Source organism: Hydra vulgaris, chromosome 12 (genome assembly GCF_038396675.1).
Source record: "Hydra vulgaris chromosome 12, alternate assembly HydraT2T_AEP".
NCBI classification, from domain to species: Eukaryota; Metazoa; Cnidaria; class Hydrozoa; order Anthoathecata; family Hydridae; genus Hydra; species Hydra vulgaris.
The window spans coordinates 15,186,296-15,207,227 of NC_088931.1; the positions used below are offsets into that span (position 1 = coordinate 15,186,296).

Consider the following 20,932-nt stretch of genomic DNA (forward strand, 5'->3'; position numbering starts at 1 on the left):
CACTAAAAAGACTGGAGATATGATAGCTGAGCTAATTTTATCTTTTATAAATTAGGCATTAGCATATCAAAGATGGCCTTCCAGTCTACGTCCAGTCTTCCAGTTCAATGTCTAAATAATTTAAAGAAGTGTAAAAGTAAATAACAAAGAAAGTTGGCCATAATATGCTTAACATATCTTGTCAAGACCAAAGAACTAACACTGCTATTGAAGATCCCTGCGATGTTAGTACTTTAGTACGAGAGCCATTTAATGTCTTCTAACATTAGCATCTTATGCTCACATCAAGCACAAAATAATTTAGTCATTTAAAGGAAAAACTCAAAGACATTGACAAATACAATACAGCTTGTAAATTTGTCTAGAACAAGATGGACCGCACGAGCAAAGCCTATCAAGGCTCTAATTCAGTGTTAAAAGAAAGTTATTCTTCTTCTTCAGAGCATCTAAAATAAAAAGGTTTTCGATAGTAACACGAGAACTATAGTCTCGTGTTACTATCAAAAATCTTTTCTCGAGTTCCTATCAAAAATCTATTTATTTAAGATGCTCTGAAGAAGATTAATATCAAACCAAAAGTTTTAACTTTTTTTGATTACATTGTTACTCTTTTCTTCACAAAGAGTATCATTGAGAAGATAAAAATATATACAGAAATCTTTGAAACTCCAAACTTCAATGTTATTGACAGTATAAATGTAAATTAAAACACTGCCAAAAACCTACAAAGTATTTGTAACGACACTGATGCAATGAATGTTTTTATTGATAGTGCGGTGATATTTTCAAGGAAATTACGCATCATTTACCTTCTCTACAAGACTTATATCTTGTTTCTGATCCTAGTCAGTGCTTAGTTTCTCCACATTCACTCTTACGAGCTTCCGATCACATTTTAATTTCTCTAAAACTATTATCTCATTTTTCTTCCTCATCTGAATTCCCCTGTCATCGTATCTCTTACAACTACCTTAAAGCTGATTGGGACTCTTTTTGTGATTTTCTTGGTAATGGCCCTTGGGAACAAATTTTTCGTCTTCCTGCTGACTAATATGCTTCTTACATAAATTTGTGGATTCAGGCAAGCCTGTAATCTATTATTCCCTCTCGACAATTGCAGATCAAGTCTTACTCTTCTCCACGGTTTTCCTTACATTGTGCTACCGCAATTGCTAATCGTAACCCTTACTTCCAAATCTATCAGCCAAACAATTCTCCTGAAAACAGGCGTCTATTTATTACTGTTAGAAACCATTATAAAGGTTTTGTCTAACGTCAAAACCCGCTATTCTCAGGTCATCTAATCTCGTATTTCATTACAAAAATTAGGCTCCCGTGACTTTTGGAGAATCTTTAGTAGTAACAATAATAAGGGCTAATCTATAAATCCGCTTCTCTTGTTTGGTTCAGACTTTTTCACCTAATGACAAAGCAGAATTGTTTGCCAAGAACTTTTCATCAACATCATCTCTTGATTCCACTAGTTGCGTTCTACCTGAAATAGCCGTCAAACAGGTTGATCCATTGCTTGACACGCGTATCACTACAGCTTCTGTATCTAAAGTGATTTCCTGCTTAGACTCCTTTACAGCTTGTGGTCCGGACAACATACCTGTTATAGTCTTGCAGAAGTTTTCTCTGGAGCTGTCGCCTATACTTTCAAAACTATTCAACAAGTGCTTATCAGAGTCTTGTTTTCCAGCCTGCTATAAAGCGGCATCTGCTATGCCAATTTTCAAAAATTCCGTAAAGCTATCTATTTCGTTTCACGGTGCATAGGAACATACTCTAAGACCTTGCAACACATCCCCAGAGATTTTATTTTTGATTATCATTAGAAAACATTTCCTCGTTCAAAAAATGTAAACGACAACTTTTTTTAGTGGGGGCCTGGAGAGAAAACACACATTTTAGGGCAGTGCCCAGGAATTTTGTTGTTCAAGATAGGTAGCTAATAAGCATGGGGCATACTCAAATTTTTAGTATGTTGATACTGGTAGCAAATGAGGATGACTTGCAAAAAATTAAGGTAATTGAAGCTAAACCAACCCCGCCCCGATCCCTAACTGCCCCCTTTCCTAGAACTACGTCTCCTTTAATCGTAAATTTTTTTTTTGTTTTATCATAAAGTAGATCAAAATTCATCGACAGATTTCAAATTTCATCAAAAAATCTCTTTTCGTTTAAGATTTATAACAATGCAAAGCCTAAAATTACCCCCTGAAATAACCTTAAATGGTCTCAACTTTTAAACGAAAATTTTTTTTTTGATGTTATTTGAAATCTGTCGATGAACTTTGATCTAGTTTAATATAAAACAAGCAAAAAGTTGAAAAGTGTATTTTGGAACCATACCCTAGGGGGGATTTGGAGAATCTTCTCGAACACCACAAAATCATGCCCATGCCCAATATTTAGATTTTCAGAAATATTTGTGATAGATTTATCAATTTTATTTTTTAAAGTTTTTAAAAATTTTTGTTTAACATTAAAATTTACAGACGGATAAGTAATTTTTATTACTTTCTATTTACATTTTTATTGAAATAAAAACAAAGCAAAGCAACCTTTAATTATTAACAATCAGTAAAAGTTAGCAGTTGCTAATTGTTAACAGTTGCATAACTCTTTGCACGCGTTGATATACGAACTGAAAGCATGTTTTTAGCCATTATATTGACATGTGTTTATAGGCATTATATTGACATTTGATTGATATAACCGATATATCATGCCAATATTATCAATCCATATCAGAAGTTTTTATTTGAAGCATTCATTTAAAATGCCTAAACATGCAAAAGAACATAGTGATTTTGTAAAAAAATTTTGCATTTGCTGCTTCAGGAAAGGCACGGATTTAAGACCAATAAATAACCCTGAAACAACTTATTTAAATCTAAATAAAAAGAAAAATGACTACTCAAACCTTATCAAAACTATATTCTGGAAAGATTATTCAGCGGATAATCCTGACCTTCCTACCATGCTTTGCTCAAAATGTAGAAAAAAGCTTGCAGGGACTGATCCTTACTTCATTATGCGGCCGTGTTATGAAGGTAATTATAACTATATTGATGTTTAATTTACTTCATTTAAAATTTAGTTTCGCTATTTTAGTTATTATAGTTGTCATACAAGTGCTATAAAATTTAGACCTGAATACCAGAGTTATTAGAGGGAAAAAATGTGAATGTTTTATTAGTGAAAATGGGCGCAAATCAAAAATGGAAAAAATATTGGCCCCAATGGTTGATTGTGTTTCGGAAAAGCTTGTTTATCAAGGCGCTGAAGATGTTTCAAATAGGCCTGCAGAAAGACTAGTTTGTCAACATTGTTATGCCCAAGTGGGACAGGGAATTCCACATCCCTGTACGAAATTAGAAAGACAAAAGAATTTGACTGCCATTTTAAAATCAACATCCCCAACAACGCAAGGAAAAGTTCTGTCCAGCTCTATCAAAGATTTCAGCACAAATGACTCAGAGAACACCTTAGTTTTGAAAACCTTTGGTCCGAAGCAACTCACTGTCTCTTTCGGAAAGACTGAGGTTAAGAAAACCTTTCTTTTCTTTAGATAAATTGAACAAACTTCAATTAAAACTACATTCCAGGAAAATTTTTGTTGCTTGAAAATACTTTTAAAAATAAATTTGTTATGAGTTTAAAGCCAATTTTTGTAATAACTTTATTATGATTTATAAGTAATCGCAACATGATTGAAGTTGCACGATTTCTGAGAAGTGAGGCAGGACGAAAAAGTGTGGAATCCGGTTTCAATATTAAACTGATTGAGAACAACGAAATAATTGGAAATTTATTCAATTGTGATAAACTCCCATTGCTATTAAAATTAAAAGAAAGCGAAGAGGTAAGTAAACTATTTCCAAAAAAATTATTTAATAGCTAGATTGCAATTTGTATTATTCATTTTGATTTTTTATGAATGTATAGTTGGTAGAAAAAGATACTCCTATTGTGTATTGCAATGACATTGAAGAACTCGTAGCAATGGTACTTCATCACAGAAGTCAAGAAACAAATGATGTTGATATCAAATTAGGTGTAGATGGAGGGCAGGGATTTCTAAAAGTTACACTGTCAATAACCCTAAAACCAGAGTTAAAAAATAATAAAATTCCAGAGAAACTGAGCAAGAGTGACGGATATGCGTGCAAAGATTTTAAAGATTCAAGCGTCCACAAAACTATTATATTGGCCATTTTGCCTTCATTGAACGAAAAATACCATAACTTGCGGTTAATATTGGATAAGCTAAACATTTCATCCTTAGATTACACAGTATCTGAAGATCTAAAGATTTTGCTTCAAATGGTTGGAAAACAAACTGCAACATCAAAACACCCTTGTCCATATTGCATGACGTCATCTCCTGACTTTCAAAAAGCTGATCATTATACTCTAGAGTCTTTGTGTACATTGTATGACCAATGGATGGCTGATGGTGCAAATTTAAAAAAAGCTAAAAAATACACTAATGTTGTTAACTCCCCTTTATAAACAGGCAACAAAAACAAAAAAATACTAGAACTTGTAAATATTCCTGGACTACATATACTGCTAGGTGTTGTAGACAAAATTTTAAAAGAGATTGAAAAAAATTTATTTGAAAACAAGGAGTGTGGGTTACAGTTTGTTAATCAATATCTGTCTAAAATAAACATCTGCAGAGTGTCCTACCAAGGGCAGCATCGCTTGGAAGGCAATGCTTGTCATAAATTGCTTAAAAACATAGACAGCTTTGAACTGTTTTTTCAAGAGTTTAGTCTTGGAGTTTCCGCTGCCAAATATATTAAGGTACTTAGAGATTTTGAAAAAATAGTCCATGGTTGTTTTGGAAAATCATTAAGCTCCACGTATGTTAAAGATCTAGAGGAGTTCTCTACGAGCTATAGAAATCTAAGGGCTACAATTCCTTTGAAGGTACACATAATTGAGCAACATGTTATTGAATTTATCAACATGAAAGGTGGAGTCTTTGGTATGATAAATAACTTTTAAATTTGATTAAAAATAATTTATAATCTTAGTAATTAAATACTCTATTTCAACAGTTGAATCATAAAACTTGCATAATTTACGACGAATATTTATTAAATAAACTTGCATTTCTTTTGTACTTCTACTGTTCTATAGGCTTAGGTTACTGGACTGAACAAGCTCTCGAATCCATTTATCAGGATTTCAATCAGTTTTGGCGAATGAGAAAAGTTGGAGAGCACAGCCCAAACTATATAGAGGCGCTGAAAAACGCGGTTGTTGCTTACAACTACAAGCACTTTTAAAGTAGCTTTCTATTTGCAGGAATGTAGTTTGTAAAAAGTAAAGTGTTAAATCTCCTATGAACAAACGTTTAGTATGACTTTGAAATGTAAAATATCAATCACAATGTAACCATAAAAATCAGAGTTTTTTTTTTACTGTAATAAATAATTGTAGCAAACCCTTCTCGACCTCTTATAGCCCTCCCCAGGGTTTGGTTCCAAAAAACGCTTTTCAACTTTTTGCTTGTTTTATATTAAACTAGATCAAAGTTCATCGACAGATTTCAAATTACATCAAAAAAAAATTTTTCGTTTAAAAGTTGAGACCATTTAAGGTTATTTCAGGGGGTAATTTTAGGCTTTGCATCGTTATAAATCTTAAACGAAAAGAGATTTTTTGATGAAATTTGAAATCTGTCGATGAATTTTGATCTACTTTATGATAGAACAAAAAAAAAAATTTACGATTAAAGGAGACGTAGTTCTAGGAAAGGGGGCAGTTAGGGATCGGGGCGGGGTTGGTTTAGCTTCAATTACCTTAATTTTTTGCAAGTCATCCTCATTTGCTACCAGTATCAACATACTAAAAATTTGAGTATGCCTCATGCTTATTAGCTACCTATCTTGAACAACAAATTTCCTGGGCACTGCCCTAAAATGTGTGTTTTCTCTCCAGGCCCCCACTAAAAAAAGTTGTCGTTTACATTTTTTGAATGAGGAAATGTTTTCTAATGATAATCAAAAATAAAATCTCTGGGGATGTGTTGCAAGGTCTTAGAGTATGTTCCTATGCACCGTGTTCTCTTGCTCAAATGAATTGTGGTTTAGGATATAATTGTGTTATTATATGTTTGTTTTTCTTTATTTAATATAGCATTAATCATTTTCATACATATTTATTTAAGTTGAATTGTTTATAATTTATTAAGATTTAGATTATTAGAAAATTCATGTTTACAGAGTTGTTTTTTTTTTTTTTTTTTTTTTTTTTTTTTGTTCTTTTTATTACAATCTGAATAAAACTCGTGTTACATGTTAAAATAAATCGTTAAAATATATTAAATAAATACTAAAATATATATATACTTTTTTAATATAAAGAATGCGGAGACTCGCAGAAGACTACTAGGTCTTGTCATCGAGAACCGCTAGAACGTTAAATACAATAAAATAAAGTTACAAGATAAAAACTCTTGACTTGACAAAAATATAAATATCGTTAGTGGTCAAATATATTCAAAACTAAAATATAAAGCTATCTTATGAAGCCATCAAAACCAAGCATTCAAAAATAAAGAAATATGTCATCAATTTTAAAAATTATTTCTTTTAGTTTTTTTTTAAATACTGGATAACTCCATTCATGAGTAAAATCAAAATTTTTTAAGACTATTTTGTTCCATAAAAATGCTCCACGGAATGGAATGCAAGATTTGCCGATATTTGTTTTACATTTTGGTTGTCGTATAAAATTATTATTTCGGAGTATATATTTGTTTTTTTCTTTACATGAATATGAATCACTAAAAGAAACTGGACATAAATTAATTTTACATTTAAACATAAAACAAAGAACGTTGAAAATATTAACCTCATAAATATTAAGATTGTTCATGTTAAATAAAAGAGGCTTTGCATGAGTAAAATGATCTTTTAAATTTATAAGACGTGCTACATGCTTTTGTTGACAATGGAGAGGTTTTAACTTACTTTTGTGCGTACTCCCCCACGCGACATTGCCATAACTAATATGACAGTGTATCAAAGAGTAATATAACTTAATTAAAGTATGTCTCATTAAAATACTTCTTGATTTATAAAGAATTCCAATACTTTTGGATATTTTATGGCATAAGTTATCGATATGGTACTTCCACGAAAGATTTTCATCTATAATGATACCTAAAAAATTTGTGTACGTGATTCTTTTTATAGGAATGTTATCAAGAATAAGCACAGGCATTTTGCATGGTAGAATATGCTTTTTTGAAACTGGATGAAAGAGAATATATTTGGTTTTTTCAATGTTTAGCGAAAGTTTATTTGATTGGAACCAGTCTGAAATTTTTTTCAGTTCAATATTCATATCATGAAACAAATGATTGATGTTTTTTTTGGATAGAAAAAGATTGGTATCATCCGCAAACATTATTGTCATTAAGTTAGAGGCTCTATATTGATCATTTATATAAATAAGAAATAATAGTGGTCCAAGTATGGAACCCTGTGGAACTCCACAGGCTATTTCTAAAACATTTGAAGGGGTAGATTTATCAATGTAAACAAATTGTTTACGATTTTTTAAGTATTTTTTAATAATGTCAAGACTTCACCGGTGATACCATATTGTTTCAGTTTTTTTATGAGAATGTCGTGATTGATGGTATCAAAGGCTTTAGATAAGTCTATAAAAACGCCTAAAGTAAACTGTGATTTTTCAAAGGAATTTGTATTGCATCGAGTGAGTTGAATTACTGCGTGTTCAGTTGAGTTATTCTTTTTAAAACCATACTGATTGTTATAAAGTATATTATTAACAGAGAAATGATTAAATATTTTGTTAAATAAATTTCTTTCAAATATTTTAGAAAAAACAGAAAGAACTGAGATTGGGCGATAATTATTTACATTTTTTAGTTCACCTCCTTTGAATATAGGAGTAACTTTAGCTACTTTCAGTTGTTCAGGAAAAATTCCCTGATTTATTGAACATTTAAAAACCTTAAATAAAATATCTTTTATGTTGTTATATGAACTAATGACTATGTTTCCACTGATGTCGTCTGGACCTACTGCTTTATTAGATTTTAGCATTTTAAAGGCACTTTCAAATTCTGAAAATGATACTTCAAAGGCATTTAAATTTGTTTTAAGTGGAAAAACACAATTAATTATAGGATTTAGCATGTCTGGAATGTTTTTAGATAAATTTGGGCCAACAGATACAAAAAATTTATTTAACTCACTAGCTATTTCTTTCGGGTCATCAACATTATAACCATTCATTTTTAAACTTTTAGGCAAAGAACACGATTTTAATTTGTGATTACCAGTAATTTCTGCTAAAATTTGCCACGTGCGTTTTGAATTAAACTTATGCTTTTCTAACATATTTAAATAATAATTTTTTTTTGCAGCTTTTTTTTGACTTTCGAATTGTTTAACGTATTTTTTGTATAAAATTTTGCTTTCATCTGTTTTTGTTTTTAAGTATTTTACATACAGTTTTTGTTTTATTTTAAAAGACTTCCTTATGTCCTTATTTATCCACGGTGACTTTAAACTTTTATTAGATTTACATATTTCTTTTTTTGGAAAATTTGCGTCGTAGATATCAAAAAAGGTTTTGTAGAATGTGTCATAGACTATGTTTGCGTCACTTTTAAAGTCGATATTTGTCCATCTAATTAAGGATAACTGTTCATTAAATGATTTCAAACTTGTTTCATTTAAAAAAACGTTTGGTAAAAATTTGTTTTTGTTGTGGTAGTAATTTAGGGACAATATTTATTGAGAAGAAAATCGGAAAATGGTCAGAAATGTCATTTTTTTATAATACCAATTTTAAGGAATTTATTGAAAATATCAGTAGTTATAATGTTATCAATTATAGAAGCTGACCTAGCTGTCACTCTTGTTGGTCTGCTAATTAATGGAACCGCACCGTTGTGAAAAAAATGATCATAAAATTTTTTTATGTTGTTATTAATGTGATGTTCAAAACAGTTTAAATTTACGTCACCTATTTATTAGTGAAACTTTTTTTCCTTTAAACCTTTTTTTAAAATGTCGTTACACAAAAATGATGCGAAGCTTTCGGTTTTACCAGATGGCGGGCGATAACAGCAACTTAAAAGTATATTTTTAGAATTACCGGTTTTAATTTCTATTGTTAAAACCTCAATATTGTCGTCAGAGATACTCATATCAGGCCTAATAATGAAACACATGTTTTCTTTTATATAAATAAGTACACCACTGCCGCGTTTTTTTGCTTTTCGCGTTAGCGGGATCATGTTAAAACCTGTAAGACAGAGATTAGAGTTGAGTTTAACTTCAACAGAATCGCACCACGTTTCAGTTAAACAAATTAAGTTAAAAATAATTAAATTTTCTTCTATAAAAATAAATAAATTTTCAAAGTTTTTTTTCAAACTCCTAATATTAATATGAACAACATTAAAATGATCCCGCTCTAGAAATTCTTTTATTTCTTTGTTGTAAAAATACAAGCATTTAGTTTGCAGTGCAACTGATTCATGAAAATAATTTAAATCTGGATCTGACTCAATATCAATGACTAATTCATTTGTTTGAAATAAATTACATGGCATTGAGTCAAATTTTTTGTGGTAATTTGAATTCATTTATATTTTTATAGCAATTGAATAAAAGAATTTCATTTTAAAATTTAAAAATCACGAGTAATAAGTTTATTATAGATTACTTTGGCAAATTTACCTTTTGCTTTTAACTCGTTTGCTTCTTTAAATAATCTTTTTCTTACTTCAATCGTTCGTTCACTGTAATCTTCGTTTACATATAACTTTTCGTTCCATAGCTTTCGTTTAATAAAGTTGTCCAACACTGCCGATTTATCTTTAAAATTTAAAAACTTTGCTACGATTGTTCTGTTAATCTTTTTTCCATCAAAAACTTTTCTTCCCGTTCGATGTGCTCTTTCGATTTCAACATTTTTTTCAAATCCAAGTTTTGATTTTAAAAAGTCCTGAATTTTTTTTTCACTTACTTTCCATGTCTCATTTTCATCTTCTACAATTCCTGAAAATCTTAGATTACTCCGCCTACTTCGATCTTCTAATTCCAGGGGCGGATCTAGGGTACGTCTAATACGTCTTAAGACGTACCCAAAAATATCAAAAATCTAAATTATACTATATTCGATTATTAATTGAATTATAAAAAAGTATATATCTTTTTTTACTGAACTGTCAACTCAATAAGATTTAAGTACTACGCTTGCGTTTTACATTTACGGGCAATTGTGAAATAAAAATACCAATGGTTCTTTTTTAAAGCGATTTTTAAAACGTATATAAAAGTATCTATTATATTTATTTACCTAAACAGATCAATAGACGTACCCAATTTTATTTTAATATATAATTAAAAATCTTTTTAAATTTTTATTTAGCTTGAAAATTTTCTTTAACTTATAACAATTTTTGGACAATGTTTGTTCAGGTTCCATAATTTTCTAAATAAGTATTTGGTTAATTGTAATGTTATATTGACTGCTAGCTAGTTAAAAATATTTATAAATTTTTCATATAAATACATTAATTATTATATTTTATGTATATCTCAGGTCTCAATCAACTGGAAACTGTCTGTACAGTTCTATCTCCTTGTGCCTAACTGGAAATAACTGTATGGCTAATGATTTAAGATTACAGACCTCAATTGAATTATTCTTAAATGCCGAATTTTATTCTAATCATCCAACTTTTCATAATGTTTTTGTTAATAATACTAGCTCTTTTCTATGCTTTGATAATATTCTTCCTTTATCAGTATCACTAAATTCTTTGGATTCAGGAAAAAAAAGTATAGATTTAGTTCAAGAAGAAGCTATTAATAATTGTAACAATGAAAACTGGTCTTCTTTCCTTTGTATTCTTGCATTATCAAGTGTTTGCAATAAGAAAATAGAATGTTTATATCCAGATTTTGGTCTACATAAGTTTAAAACTTTATTCATTCTACTATTGTACCTCGTATAACCTCTTTAAACAATATTGAGTCTTTTTATCTCCTTTATTGTTATGAAGGTGTTTTATATGATTTTTCTGCTCCTTTCCAACACAACCATTATACCCCTGTGATAATAAAAGAAAACTTAAAACAAAAAATTTCAAATGAAAGCACCAAAATGTCGCAGACTAAAATAAAATTTTATTTCGAGGCCAAACATCAAGATAGTAGTCTTTTTTTAGATAATATAAAAAGGAAACCAATGGAAGTCTCTACTCAACCACCATTATCATTATCAAAGTTTAGTAAAATTACATGTTGTGAATCATTTTCTTTACCGTCCAATAATTATGATATTGGTTATTTAGTTTCTAACTATACTAGTTATTCAAATGTTGCAAAAACCTTAAGTAATTCTGAACTTCAACATTTTGTTAAATCTGTTTTTGTACCTTGTAAAACATATTCTTTTCCTAAAAATCTGAATGGGCGAAGTTTTCATTTTATGTGGATGGAAAAATTTCCATGGCTCACATATTCGAAAATATTTGATGGAGCCTTCTGTTTGCCATGTGTACTTTTTGGGTGCAATTTTCCATCAGAATGTAGTTTAGTCGAAAGATTATTTAGTAAGCCTTTTGATCGCTGGATTGAAGCTTCTCGTTACTTTCAGATACATGCATTTGGCAAAACCAATGATAGGTCTGTCTGCAGAAATAAAAGCTTACATGTAAAAACTGCTGAAGTTTTATTTTCAATGTCGTCCATTTGGTCTTGTAAAACAGAATCAATAGATATTACATCTCAAAAAATAGTTCAGTCACAGATTTCTAAAAACCGACAGTTATTACAACCTATTATTGAAACAATTATTCTCTGTGGACGTCTTGGTCTTTCTTTACGAAGCCATAGAGATGATTCGGAGTTTCATCCTGAAAATGGTGAGTTTTCTAATCATACTGTAGGTAATTTTATTGAATTGTTACATTTTCGTGTTAAAGCTGGTGATAAAGTTCTTGAAGGTCATCTTAAATATCATCAACGAAATGCATCTTATATATCTAAGACATCACAAAATCAGTTAGTAAGGTGTTGTGGAGAAGTTATTACTGACACAATAATAGCAGAAATTAAAAATTCTAAATATTTTTCTATTATTGCTGATGAAGCTTCTGACAGTTCAAATAAAGAACAGCTATCATTACTTATACGGTTTGTTGATTCGAAGTTTAATATAAGAGAAGAATTTATCAGTTTTTTACATTGCACAAATGGTGTTACTGGTGAAGAATTATTTGATATTTTGTTAAAAAGTATTTCAGATTTTTCTTTAGATATCATGAATTGCCGAGGACAGTCATATGATGGTGCTGGAGCAATGGCTGGTCATACCAAAGGATTGTCCTCTCGCATTTTAAATCTAAATGAAAAAGCTTCATTTGTTCATTGCTATAGCCATAGGCTAAATTTAGCTATTTGTGCCTCGTGCAACGTGCAATATGTTAAGAATCTTCTGACACATGTTAAAGAAGTATCATACTTTTTTAATCTTTCACCTACGAGACAACAAAAGTTAGAGGAGCATATTGAAAGTACTGTTCCATCGGCTGTTAAAAAAAAGTTAAAAGATTTTTGCAGAACACGTTAAGTGGAAAAAGTAAATGGATTAGACACTTTTCAAGAACTTTTTATTCCTTTGGTCTCTTGTCTTGAAGATATGTCTTTAAATATCAGTAAGAGTTTTAATCACTCAACATCTTCAAGTGCATCGTCTCTTCTGAAACTAATTACAGGTTTTGATTTTATTGTTGCTATGTGCATAACAAGAAATGTGTTTGACTTAACTCTTCCCATAACGCGAATGTTGCAGTCAAAGAGTAATGATATTTATGATGGTTTAAATCTTATTCAGGCGTTGAAAGATGTTGTATCTTCACTTAGAAATGTAGTTGATCAGCACCATCAAATGTGTTATGAACAGGCTTTAAAAATTGCACAAAATATTAATGTAGCCGAAACAAAGCCAAGAACTTTCTTTATTTCCAAAAACAGAGATAATACATCTTCTGAATCTATTTCTGATTATTTTAAGTTTGTTATCACGATTCCTTTGTTAGACCATCTCAGTGTTGAACTAGACACAAGGTTTGATGATACTACCCTGAAATGTTATAAAGAACTTGTGCTAGTTCCTAGAAAAATGATTTCAGTAGTGCAATGTTCTCGTGACACCAGTTAGAAAGACTCCATCATATCTTTCAGTGACTTTTATGGAACAGATTTACCGAATCCGCTTGCTTTGTCTGGTGTGCTTGATTTATGGGAAGCCTTCTGGTTAAATTTTAAAGGAGATATCCCTTCTAATATTTCTGAAACTTTCAAAGCGATAAATTTTCCTGGTTTTGAAAACATAAAAGTTTGTCTAAAGTTACTTGCTACCTTTCCATTAACTTCATGTGAGTGTGAGCGGTCATTTTCTTCGCTTCGGCGCCTAAAAAATTACATGCGAAGCACCATGGTTCAGGACCGCCTAAATGGTTTAGCATTAATGAATATTCATACAGAGATAGTTATAGATATAAAAAAAGTCATTGATAAGTTTGCTACTATTAATCGTAGATTAACTTTTAAATAAAATTGAAATAAATATAAAATATATTTAAAAAAAATTTAAAAATATAAAGTTTAAAAAAATACAAATTACTAAAAATAAAAACAGAACAAAAAAAGTCATCTTTATTTGCGACTGGTAAAAAAAAAACGGCTATTTTCATAGCCACAAATCTTTTTAAAACATTATTTGGCATAAAGAAATTATTGGCATACATCGCGTTACATACGTTGGTTTCAGATAAATCGTTGTTGCTGTTATCATTCTTTGTAAATGCTATGTTGTAATAATTATAGTGTAAACGTTTTTATTTTTTGAAGTTTTATGTATTATGCAAGTTTAAATAGAATAAAGATTTTAAAACTTACTTTTGCTATGCAAAATGTAAAACTAAGATTGCGGCATCTAATTTCTTTATATAAAATTCAATATTTATTATTGTAATAAGTAATTATTTTGTTATATTTATATTTTTTATGTTTGTTACAATATAAACATAATATATAATTATTTACGATAAAAATATAAGATGTGTAAAATGTGTAAGATTATAATTTAAAAATGGAATGTGAAAATATTAAGCTAATTTGTGAGTATAAATAAATCTAACTTGTCAATATAAATAAATTTCTAAATTTTATGTAAATATACGATTTTACTATGATAAGATGTCCTAGTAATATCCTTGCGTATTTCTTTTATAAATACAGAGTTGTCACTAGGGAAGAGCGATGTCTAACCCCACACACCCTACAAAAACTTTATTGAAAAATTAGTCGGCAAATTTAGACTTGTATTAGGCAAGTTTTTAACTATAGTCAGCAAATGTCAGTAAACGATGACTTTTTTTTTTTTAGAAGTAACTCGGCAAAAACATACGTTATTTCCTCCCCCCCCCCCTCCTCCTCCTTGAAGATCTTTTCGGAATGGCCCTGTGTATATATATGGTGTATTAATCCTTCCCCTCCAACTCCGGAATTGTGTGTGGGGGGGGGGGGGAGAAAAATTGCTCGTGGAAAAATCAAATGTACCCAAAAAATTTCCTGGATCCGCCCCTGAATTCCGCAATTTTGTCTTTAATCTCATTATTGTTTTCATTTTCAAAACTTGTGGTTGAGTTAATATTTGCGACTGTGCTTGTTTTTGCATTTTTTTGCTCGGTGAGTTTGATGTTTACTGCTTCATATTTCTCACTTACAAATTTACAGATTTCTTTAACTCGTATACTTCTTTTTTTAAATATGTATTTTCTTCCTGCAAATTCACTAATTTGCTTTCTAATTTTTCAAACTTTTCTTTAAAAATTTTTAATAATGTGTTTTCATGTATCTCTAATAAATCTTTAATTTGCACTACAGTATATTTCGCCCTATTTTTAACTTTTTCCGCAATTACAAAACACGTCTTATCACGTTCACTTCTAGCCACGCAAAAAAGACAACAACTTGGTTCAACAAGTTGTTGTCTTTTTTGTTGTTGTTAAACCAAGGAAATTGTAGAGGTTTATTTATAAAATATGCTACATATATTATAAAGAAAATTTTGTTTTTTATATGCTTTCACTAATAAATAGTTCAATATATATATATATATATATATATATATATATATATATATATATATATATATATATATATATATATATATATATATATATATATACATATATATATATATATATATATATATATATATATATATATATATATATATATATATATATATATATATATATATCCTTGGAGTCGCGGCATCGTCATATTTCGTGTTGGAGAAAGGGGGGGGGGGGGGAATTTACAAACCTGCGTTAATAACCTGTTTTGTATTGTACATAATGCATTTATAAGTTTTATCATGCGTTTTGTTCAATGTTTTCTTCCAACATATGAACTATGACGCTGTCCACGACTCCAAGGATATATATGTATGTGTGTATGTATATATATAAATATATATATATATATATATATATATATATATATATATATATATATATATATATATATATATATATATATATATATATATATATATGGTTGCAGGTTAATCTTAACTTTAAATAAATAAACTTTAGAAAATGTAATGCAGGTGTATTCCTTTTGATGATGGCAAATTAATTTTATTCTGCGTTTATTTGGTTTCTTTATTTTGTAATTTTTCGAGTAAGATTTTTTTAGTTATTTATTAAGTTTTTTTATTTTATTGTTAACTTTAAAGTATCAAAAAAAAAGAAATAATTAGCGTTGCTTTGATAAATATGTTTAATAAAAATGATGACATTGAAATGGATGATAGGCTAGATAAAGTTATGTATTTACAAGATGATGTAAGTGCTATAAGGCGTGTTGAAAATAATCGTAGACGAAATGAAAGAAATAGACTTAGGCGAGATGAAATTATAAATGATTATTTTTTAATATTAAACATTTAATTCTTTTTATAAAAGAATATAAAAAATGCAACCAGTTTTATTTTTTTGCTATAACTGCTATAACTGCTTTTAAATAGTTATTAGTGTTATAACTCATAGCCAAATGTGTAGAGTTAGGTCGTTAAACTAGCCAAGCAAGTGTGTGTAGTGCTAGGCCGTTAAACTAGCCAAACAAATGTCATGACCTGCAGTGTGTGTAGAGCTAGACTGTTATGCTAGTCGGCTATTCTTTATAACTAAAAATCTATTTAGAAATAATAAAAAATTAAAGTAGCGATCAGCAAGGTTACAAATTTTGCCAGCCAAGAGCTTTGGTTAGCAGAGCTGTGAGACAGCATTTAGTGCCAAAAGGTGTTTGGATCGTCCTTAAGTTACGTAACACAAACTTATACAATAAAACAAAAAAGTTCAAAAGTTTTCCTTTGTATAGTTTTAATATTTAGATAAATTAGCGCATTAAGCTTAATGAAAATTGACGCGTAAAAGAGCTAAATTTCTCCAACTTCTGTTTTTAGATATATTTTGCTTTGTGTAATTTATGGACGATCCCTTACTGTTATATTTAATGTCTGTTGTCTTTTCTTTTATAGCTATATATATATATATATATATATATATATATATATATATATATATATATATATATATATATATATATATATATATATATATATAAAACACATATCTGTTAATATTTTGTGTAATTTTATCTTACAAATGTCTTAAGCTATTTGCTATTGCTTTGTGTAACTGTTGTGATGCTGTTGTTGTAATCTTTTGTGTTGATAGACAGCTTGGCTTACCTTCCCGTGGTGTCTATCGTTAAAAATGATTACAGTTTTTCTAACTGCTTTTAATTATTCACTAAAAGCCAATATAGCATTTGATATTACTATAGTACAATTGTTTATATCGCTTTTTTTTTATCTTTAGTGTTATTAATAATTTTGCTCTTTGAATGAGATTAAACGAGTTGGCTTTTCATTAAAGATAAAAATATTGGTTTCAAAAATGAACACCATAGCCAAAGTGCTCATAAAGTTAAGAAGTTTTTAAAAACCTTTATATTTTGTTTTTTTTTAATTATAATTTTTTTTATTTTTTACTTATTTTTCTATAACTTCCTACTGGCATGGAATCACGTAGCTTTATTAATGTTTAATCGTCGTCCCTATCTATAATAAATATTTTTAGTTATTTTAATATGGTTTTCTTTACAATAGGCTATGCTTGACTCCTCGGTCCTGGAGATGGCGGCTATTATAACTCATTTGGAAAAGTCCCTTCAACGTTAATTGTTTTTTAAGAAAAATATGCTTTATATAGATTTTTTTTAAATATTTCTGTTAGATATTTAACTATTTATCATGTAAATAAGTTTATTTTTAAAAAAAAGTAAACATAATTTTAAATATTTAATTTTTAATACTGTTTTATATGGTTTTAAAATCTCTTTTATAGCCTTTTCAGCTCATTAGGCTGCGTGAATAAAAAAAAACAATTGCTTTTATTCAACGCTTTAAGACTAATTGCTCACTTTTATGTCAAAATATTTATCGATTTTGCTCAAAGTTGTATTAAGGTAAAGCGCAACAATTACTTCAAAAATGTCGAGTTAAAGCAATTGCTTTTTTTTATCAACCTGACTTATAAAAAAAAAAAGTTTTAAATAAAACTAACCATTTTACGCAAAGTTAAGACAAAACGCAAGACAAAATATATTCCGGGCATTTTTCGCTTATTATTTTCTGCATTAGTATAAATTTGGATTGGATGAATGCTGAAACAAATTTATGTTAATATACGTTAATATAAAGTAAATTGACATATTTGTTTACCGTATTTTTGTTTTTATTTTTATTGTTATTTTAATTTCTGCTAGATTATTAAAAAAAAGATAGCTTGAGTAATAAGCTTAATTATTATAGGAGCAGTAAACAGGGGTTAGTTTTATCCGGAATTGCGGATATATTTTTCAACTTATAGTTTTTCAGGATATCCAAAACAATTTCTTTTCATTCAAGTTTACAAGTTATATTAAGATACAAGTTAAGGTATAATTTTTGTGAATATTTATTTTTAAAGCTTCACTCATCACTCTTAGCAAAATAAAGAAAAGTTAAAAAAAAAAATTATAAAATTACTAAGCTGAAAGCAAAATTAAGAGAAAGGAAAGGGAAAATATATTCCGAATTTTTTACCTTTTCATTTTTTCGCAATTTTAAAATAAGGCTCGGATGATCTATGCATATAATTCAAGTCATATTTTAACAAAACGATTTTGTTGTGATTTGCGCATTTAATGTCCGAAGGTTGCGAAATAAATAGTTAATAAAACTATTTATACTTTAATACTTTATTATATACTTTAATAAAACTAACATTTTTTTTTAACTAAGAAGCCAAGAAAAATAAAAGTAATCACAACTAAAAAAGTATTAAAAAAATTATATTTCATTAAAGAAAACAAATTAAATTAATATTAATAATTTATTAACTTCAAACCCATATTACGGGTTGCCTACTGCTAGCATATATAATATATATATGTATATATATATGTATATATATATATATATTATATATATGTATATATATATATGTATATGTATATATATATATATATATATATATATATATATATATATATATATATTTTATATATGTATATTCAATATGTATATGTATATAATATATATATATACATAATATATATATATATATTATATATATATATATATATATATATATATATATATATATAGGTACGTGGAAATCGCGATTTACGGAACCGATTTTTATGCTAAAATTTTGGTTTTCGTTTTTTTAACTCTTTTTTAGGGAGCGTGAGACAGACGTAGATTTGTGGAGTTTCTTTTTAGAAACATATACACACATAGATACTTTTTGGAAAGAAGAAAAGCTAATCTTGATTTTTTAAATACTTTTATGCATGGTTACTAACTTCTTTATGGGATATTTTGCTCCTGAATATTAAGTTAATGTTCTTTCATGAGTTTGTGGTCGAAGAAATGTAGAGTCCGCTTTTTTTATTATTAAAATAGTTTGCTTGATGCATTTTCTATGCACTTGCCAAATTTCAACGAAAAATAATTATAAGCAATTAGTTTAATTAGTGTTATACCAAGTATACCACTTTTTTCAGAAAGACTTAGGCCAACGATGTGGTTCTTTTTAGAAACATATATAAACCTTGACGACTTTTGAAAAGAAGAAAGGTTTTGCTTGATTTTAATATAAATATTGTGTATCGCTATCATACTTTTTTATGGAGTATTTTGCTGAGAATTTTGCATGAAAATATGATTGATGTTGTCACTTGGATTTGTAGTCGAAGAAATGTAGAGTCCGCTTTTTTTATTATTAAAACAGTTTGCTTTATGCATTTTCTATGAACATGCCAAATTTCAATGAAAAATAACTATAAGCAATTAGTCTAATTAGTGTTGGACTTTAGGTACCTAATTTCAGCTTTTCTGTTTGTTCACTTTTTGGAAAGCGAAATCCGAGTAAGGCCGAAACCCGGTAAGAGGGCGATTCAGATAAAAATCTCATTTGAAATTATTTTATATTATTAGATTAAATTTAATATAAACAAGCTTAATAAAACTGTTTTAGATGCACTAACAGAACATGATAATAGTATTAATAACTATTTTCAAATCAAAATATAATGATTAATGTAAAAAGTTTTTTAAGTAACGTATAAAAAAAGATTAATGTTTCAGATTAAAACTGTTGGTATTCAATTGCAACAGTTTTAATATTTTAAAACACTGACATTTAATATTTTAAAAACACTAAGAAGTTTTTTGTCAAGATTAAATTAATGAAGTATGTAATATACTTATTTATATGTGGTTTATAACAGCCTATTAAACCTATTTAACTGTTAGTACCAGTTGACAATTTTATTAAGATATCACATATAAATAACTTCTTAGTGTTTTTAAAGTATAACAAAAGATATCATTATTATTGTCTTTTATTATTTTTGGATTATATACTTCTTTATTTTAGGATTAGTGTTTAAATCATTATACAAGCATGTCTAAAATTTATTTCTTTTTTAGATCCTACCTGGCGTTTTGTAGATTTTTTGAGATTTCATTAGTATAAATCACATAAATTTTGGGTTTATTCATTAAAAAAACATTAATAAAAATAGTATACAATAAGTTAATGTCAGTAAACATTTATAATATCTTTTTAATATAGAAATACTTAAAAAATCTTAAGTTATTGTTTTTTACTTATTGTATACTATCTTTATCTGTGTTTATTGTTTACATAACTATTCCTAATGTTATCTTATTGCTTATAAATATATTATCTTTATATTTTAATAGTTATATTTTCATTGTTTATTTTCATTTCGTTAGTATAGTTGTTGCACCTTAAGCAGAACAGCTTTGACGATTGTTACATTTGTAACTTACTGTTAATAATTTCAAATTATTTTGTGTACAACTTTTTTTGATACTTTTAGTCGAATCTACACAACATCTCGCTGGTAAGTTTGTATCAGTTTGTATATGTTAATGATTATAGAATTCGCTAAAACTTTTAAATCTGTAAATAGATTTTAAAGATTACTAATTTCAAAGTCATTATTTGCAATATTTATTTTTTATTACAAATTTTGAATTTGAATTTCATCTTTGTCTTCAACGAATCGTAAGTTTACCAATTATTACTTTTTAATATGTGTATATATTTTCGACGACTGAAATATAAATTTTTTATTAAGTATTTTTTAACCTCAGTTCTTTCTACATCTGCTAAAAGTGGTATGTTTACAAATTTTTACTTTTTAATATGTTTATGCATATCTTGGCAATTACAGCATTTATTTTTAATTACAACTTT

General features: G+C 28.2%; 1 protein-coding gene and 1 long non-coding RNA gene across 4 annotated transcripts in view; both read left to right on the forward strand.

Moving 5' to 3' along the window:
- Window positions 1-17,454, forward strand: part of LOC136088490 (uncharacterized) — a 33,875-nt gene extending 16,421 nt beyond the window's left edge. For all 3 annotated transcript variants that reach the window (XR_010642211.1, XR_010642210.1, XR_010642209.1), the window contains exon 5: window positions 16,976-17,454. This is a non-coding gene — a long non-coding RNA (uncharacterized LOC136088490). The remainder of the gene's footprint in view (window positions 1-16,975) is intronic.
- Window positions 2,690-5,508, forward strand: LOC136089151 (uncharacterized). The gene is made up of 2 exons (XM_065814871.1): window positions 2,690-3,871; window positions 3,955-5,508. The coding sequence occupies exons 1-2, from the start codon at window positions 3,716-3,718 to the stop codon at window positions 4,519-4,521; spliced, it is 723 nt and encodes a 240-aa protein (XP_065670943.1). The 5' UTR covers window positions 2,690-3,715; the 3' UTR covers window positions 4,522-5,508.
- Window positions 17,455-20,932: the final 3,478 nt, after the last annotated feature.

Bases quoted from the DNA above. Each gene is read 5' to 3' on its own strand.
- LOC136089151 (XM_065814871.1), top strand. From the start codon at position 3,716: ATGATTGAAGTTGCACGATTTCTGAGAAGTGAGGCAGGACGAAAAAGT. The intron at 3,872-3,954 runs GTAAGTAAACTA...ATGAATGTATAG, and splicing joins AATTAAAAGAAAGCGAAGAG to TTGGTAGAAAAAGATACTCC.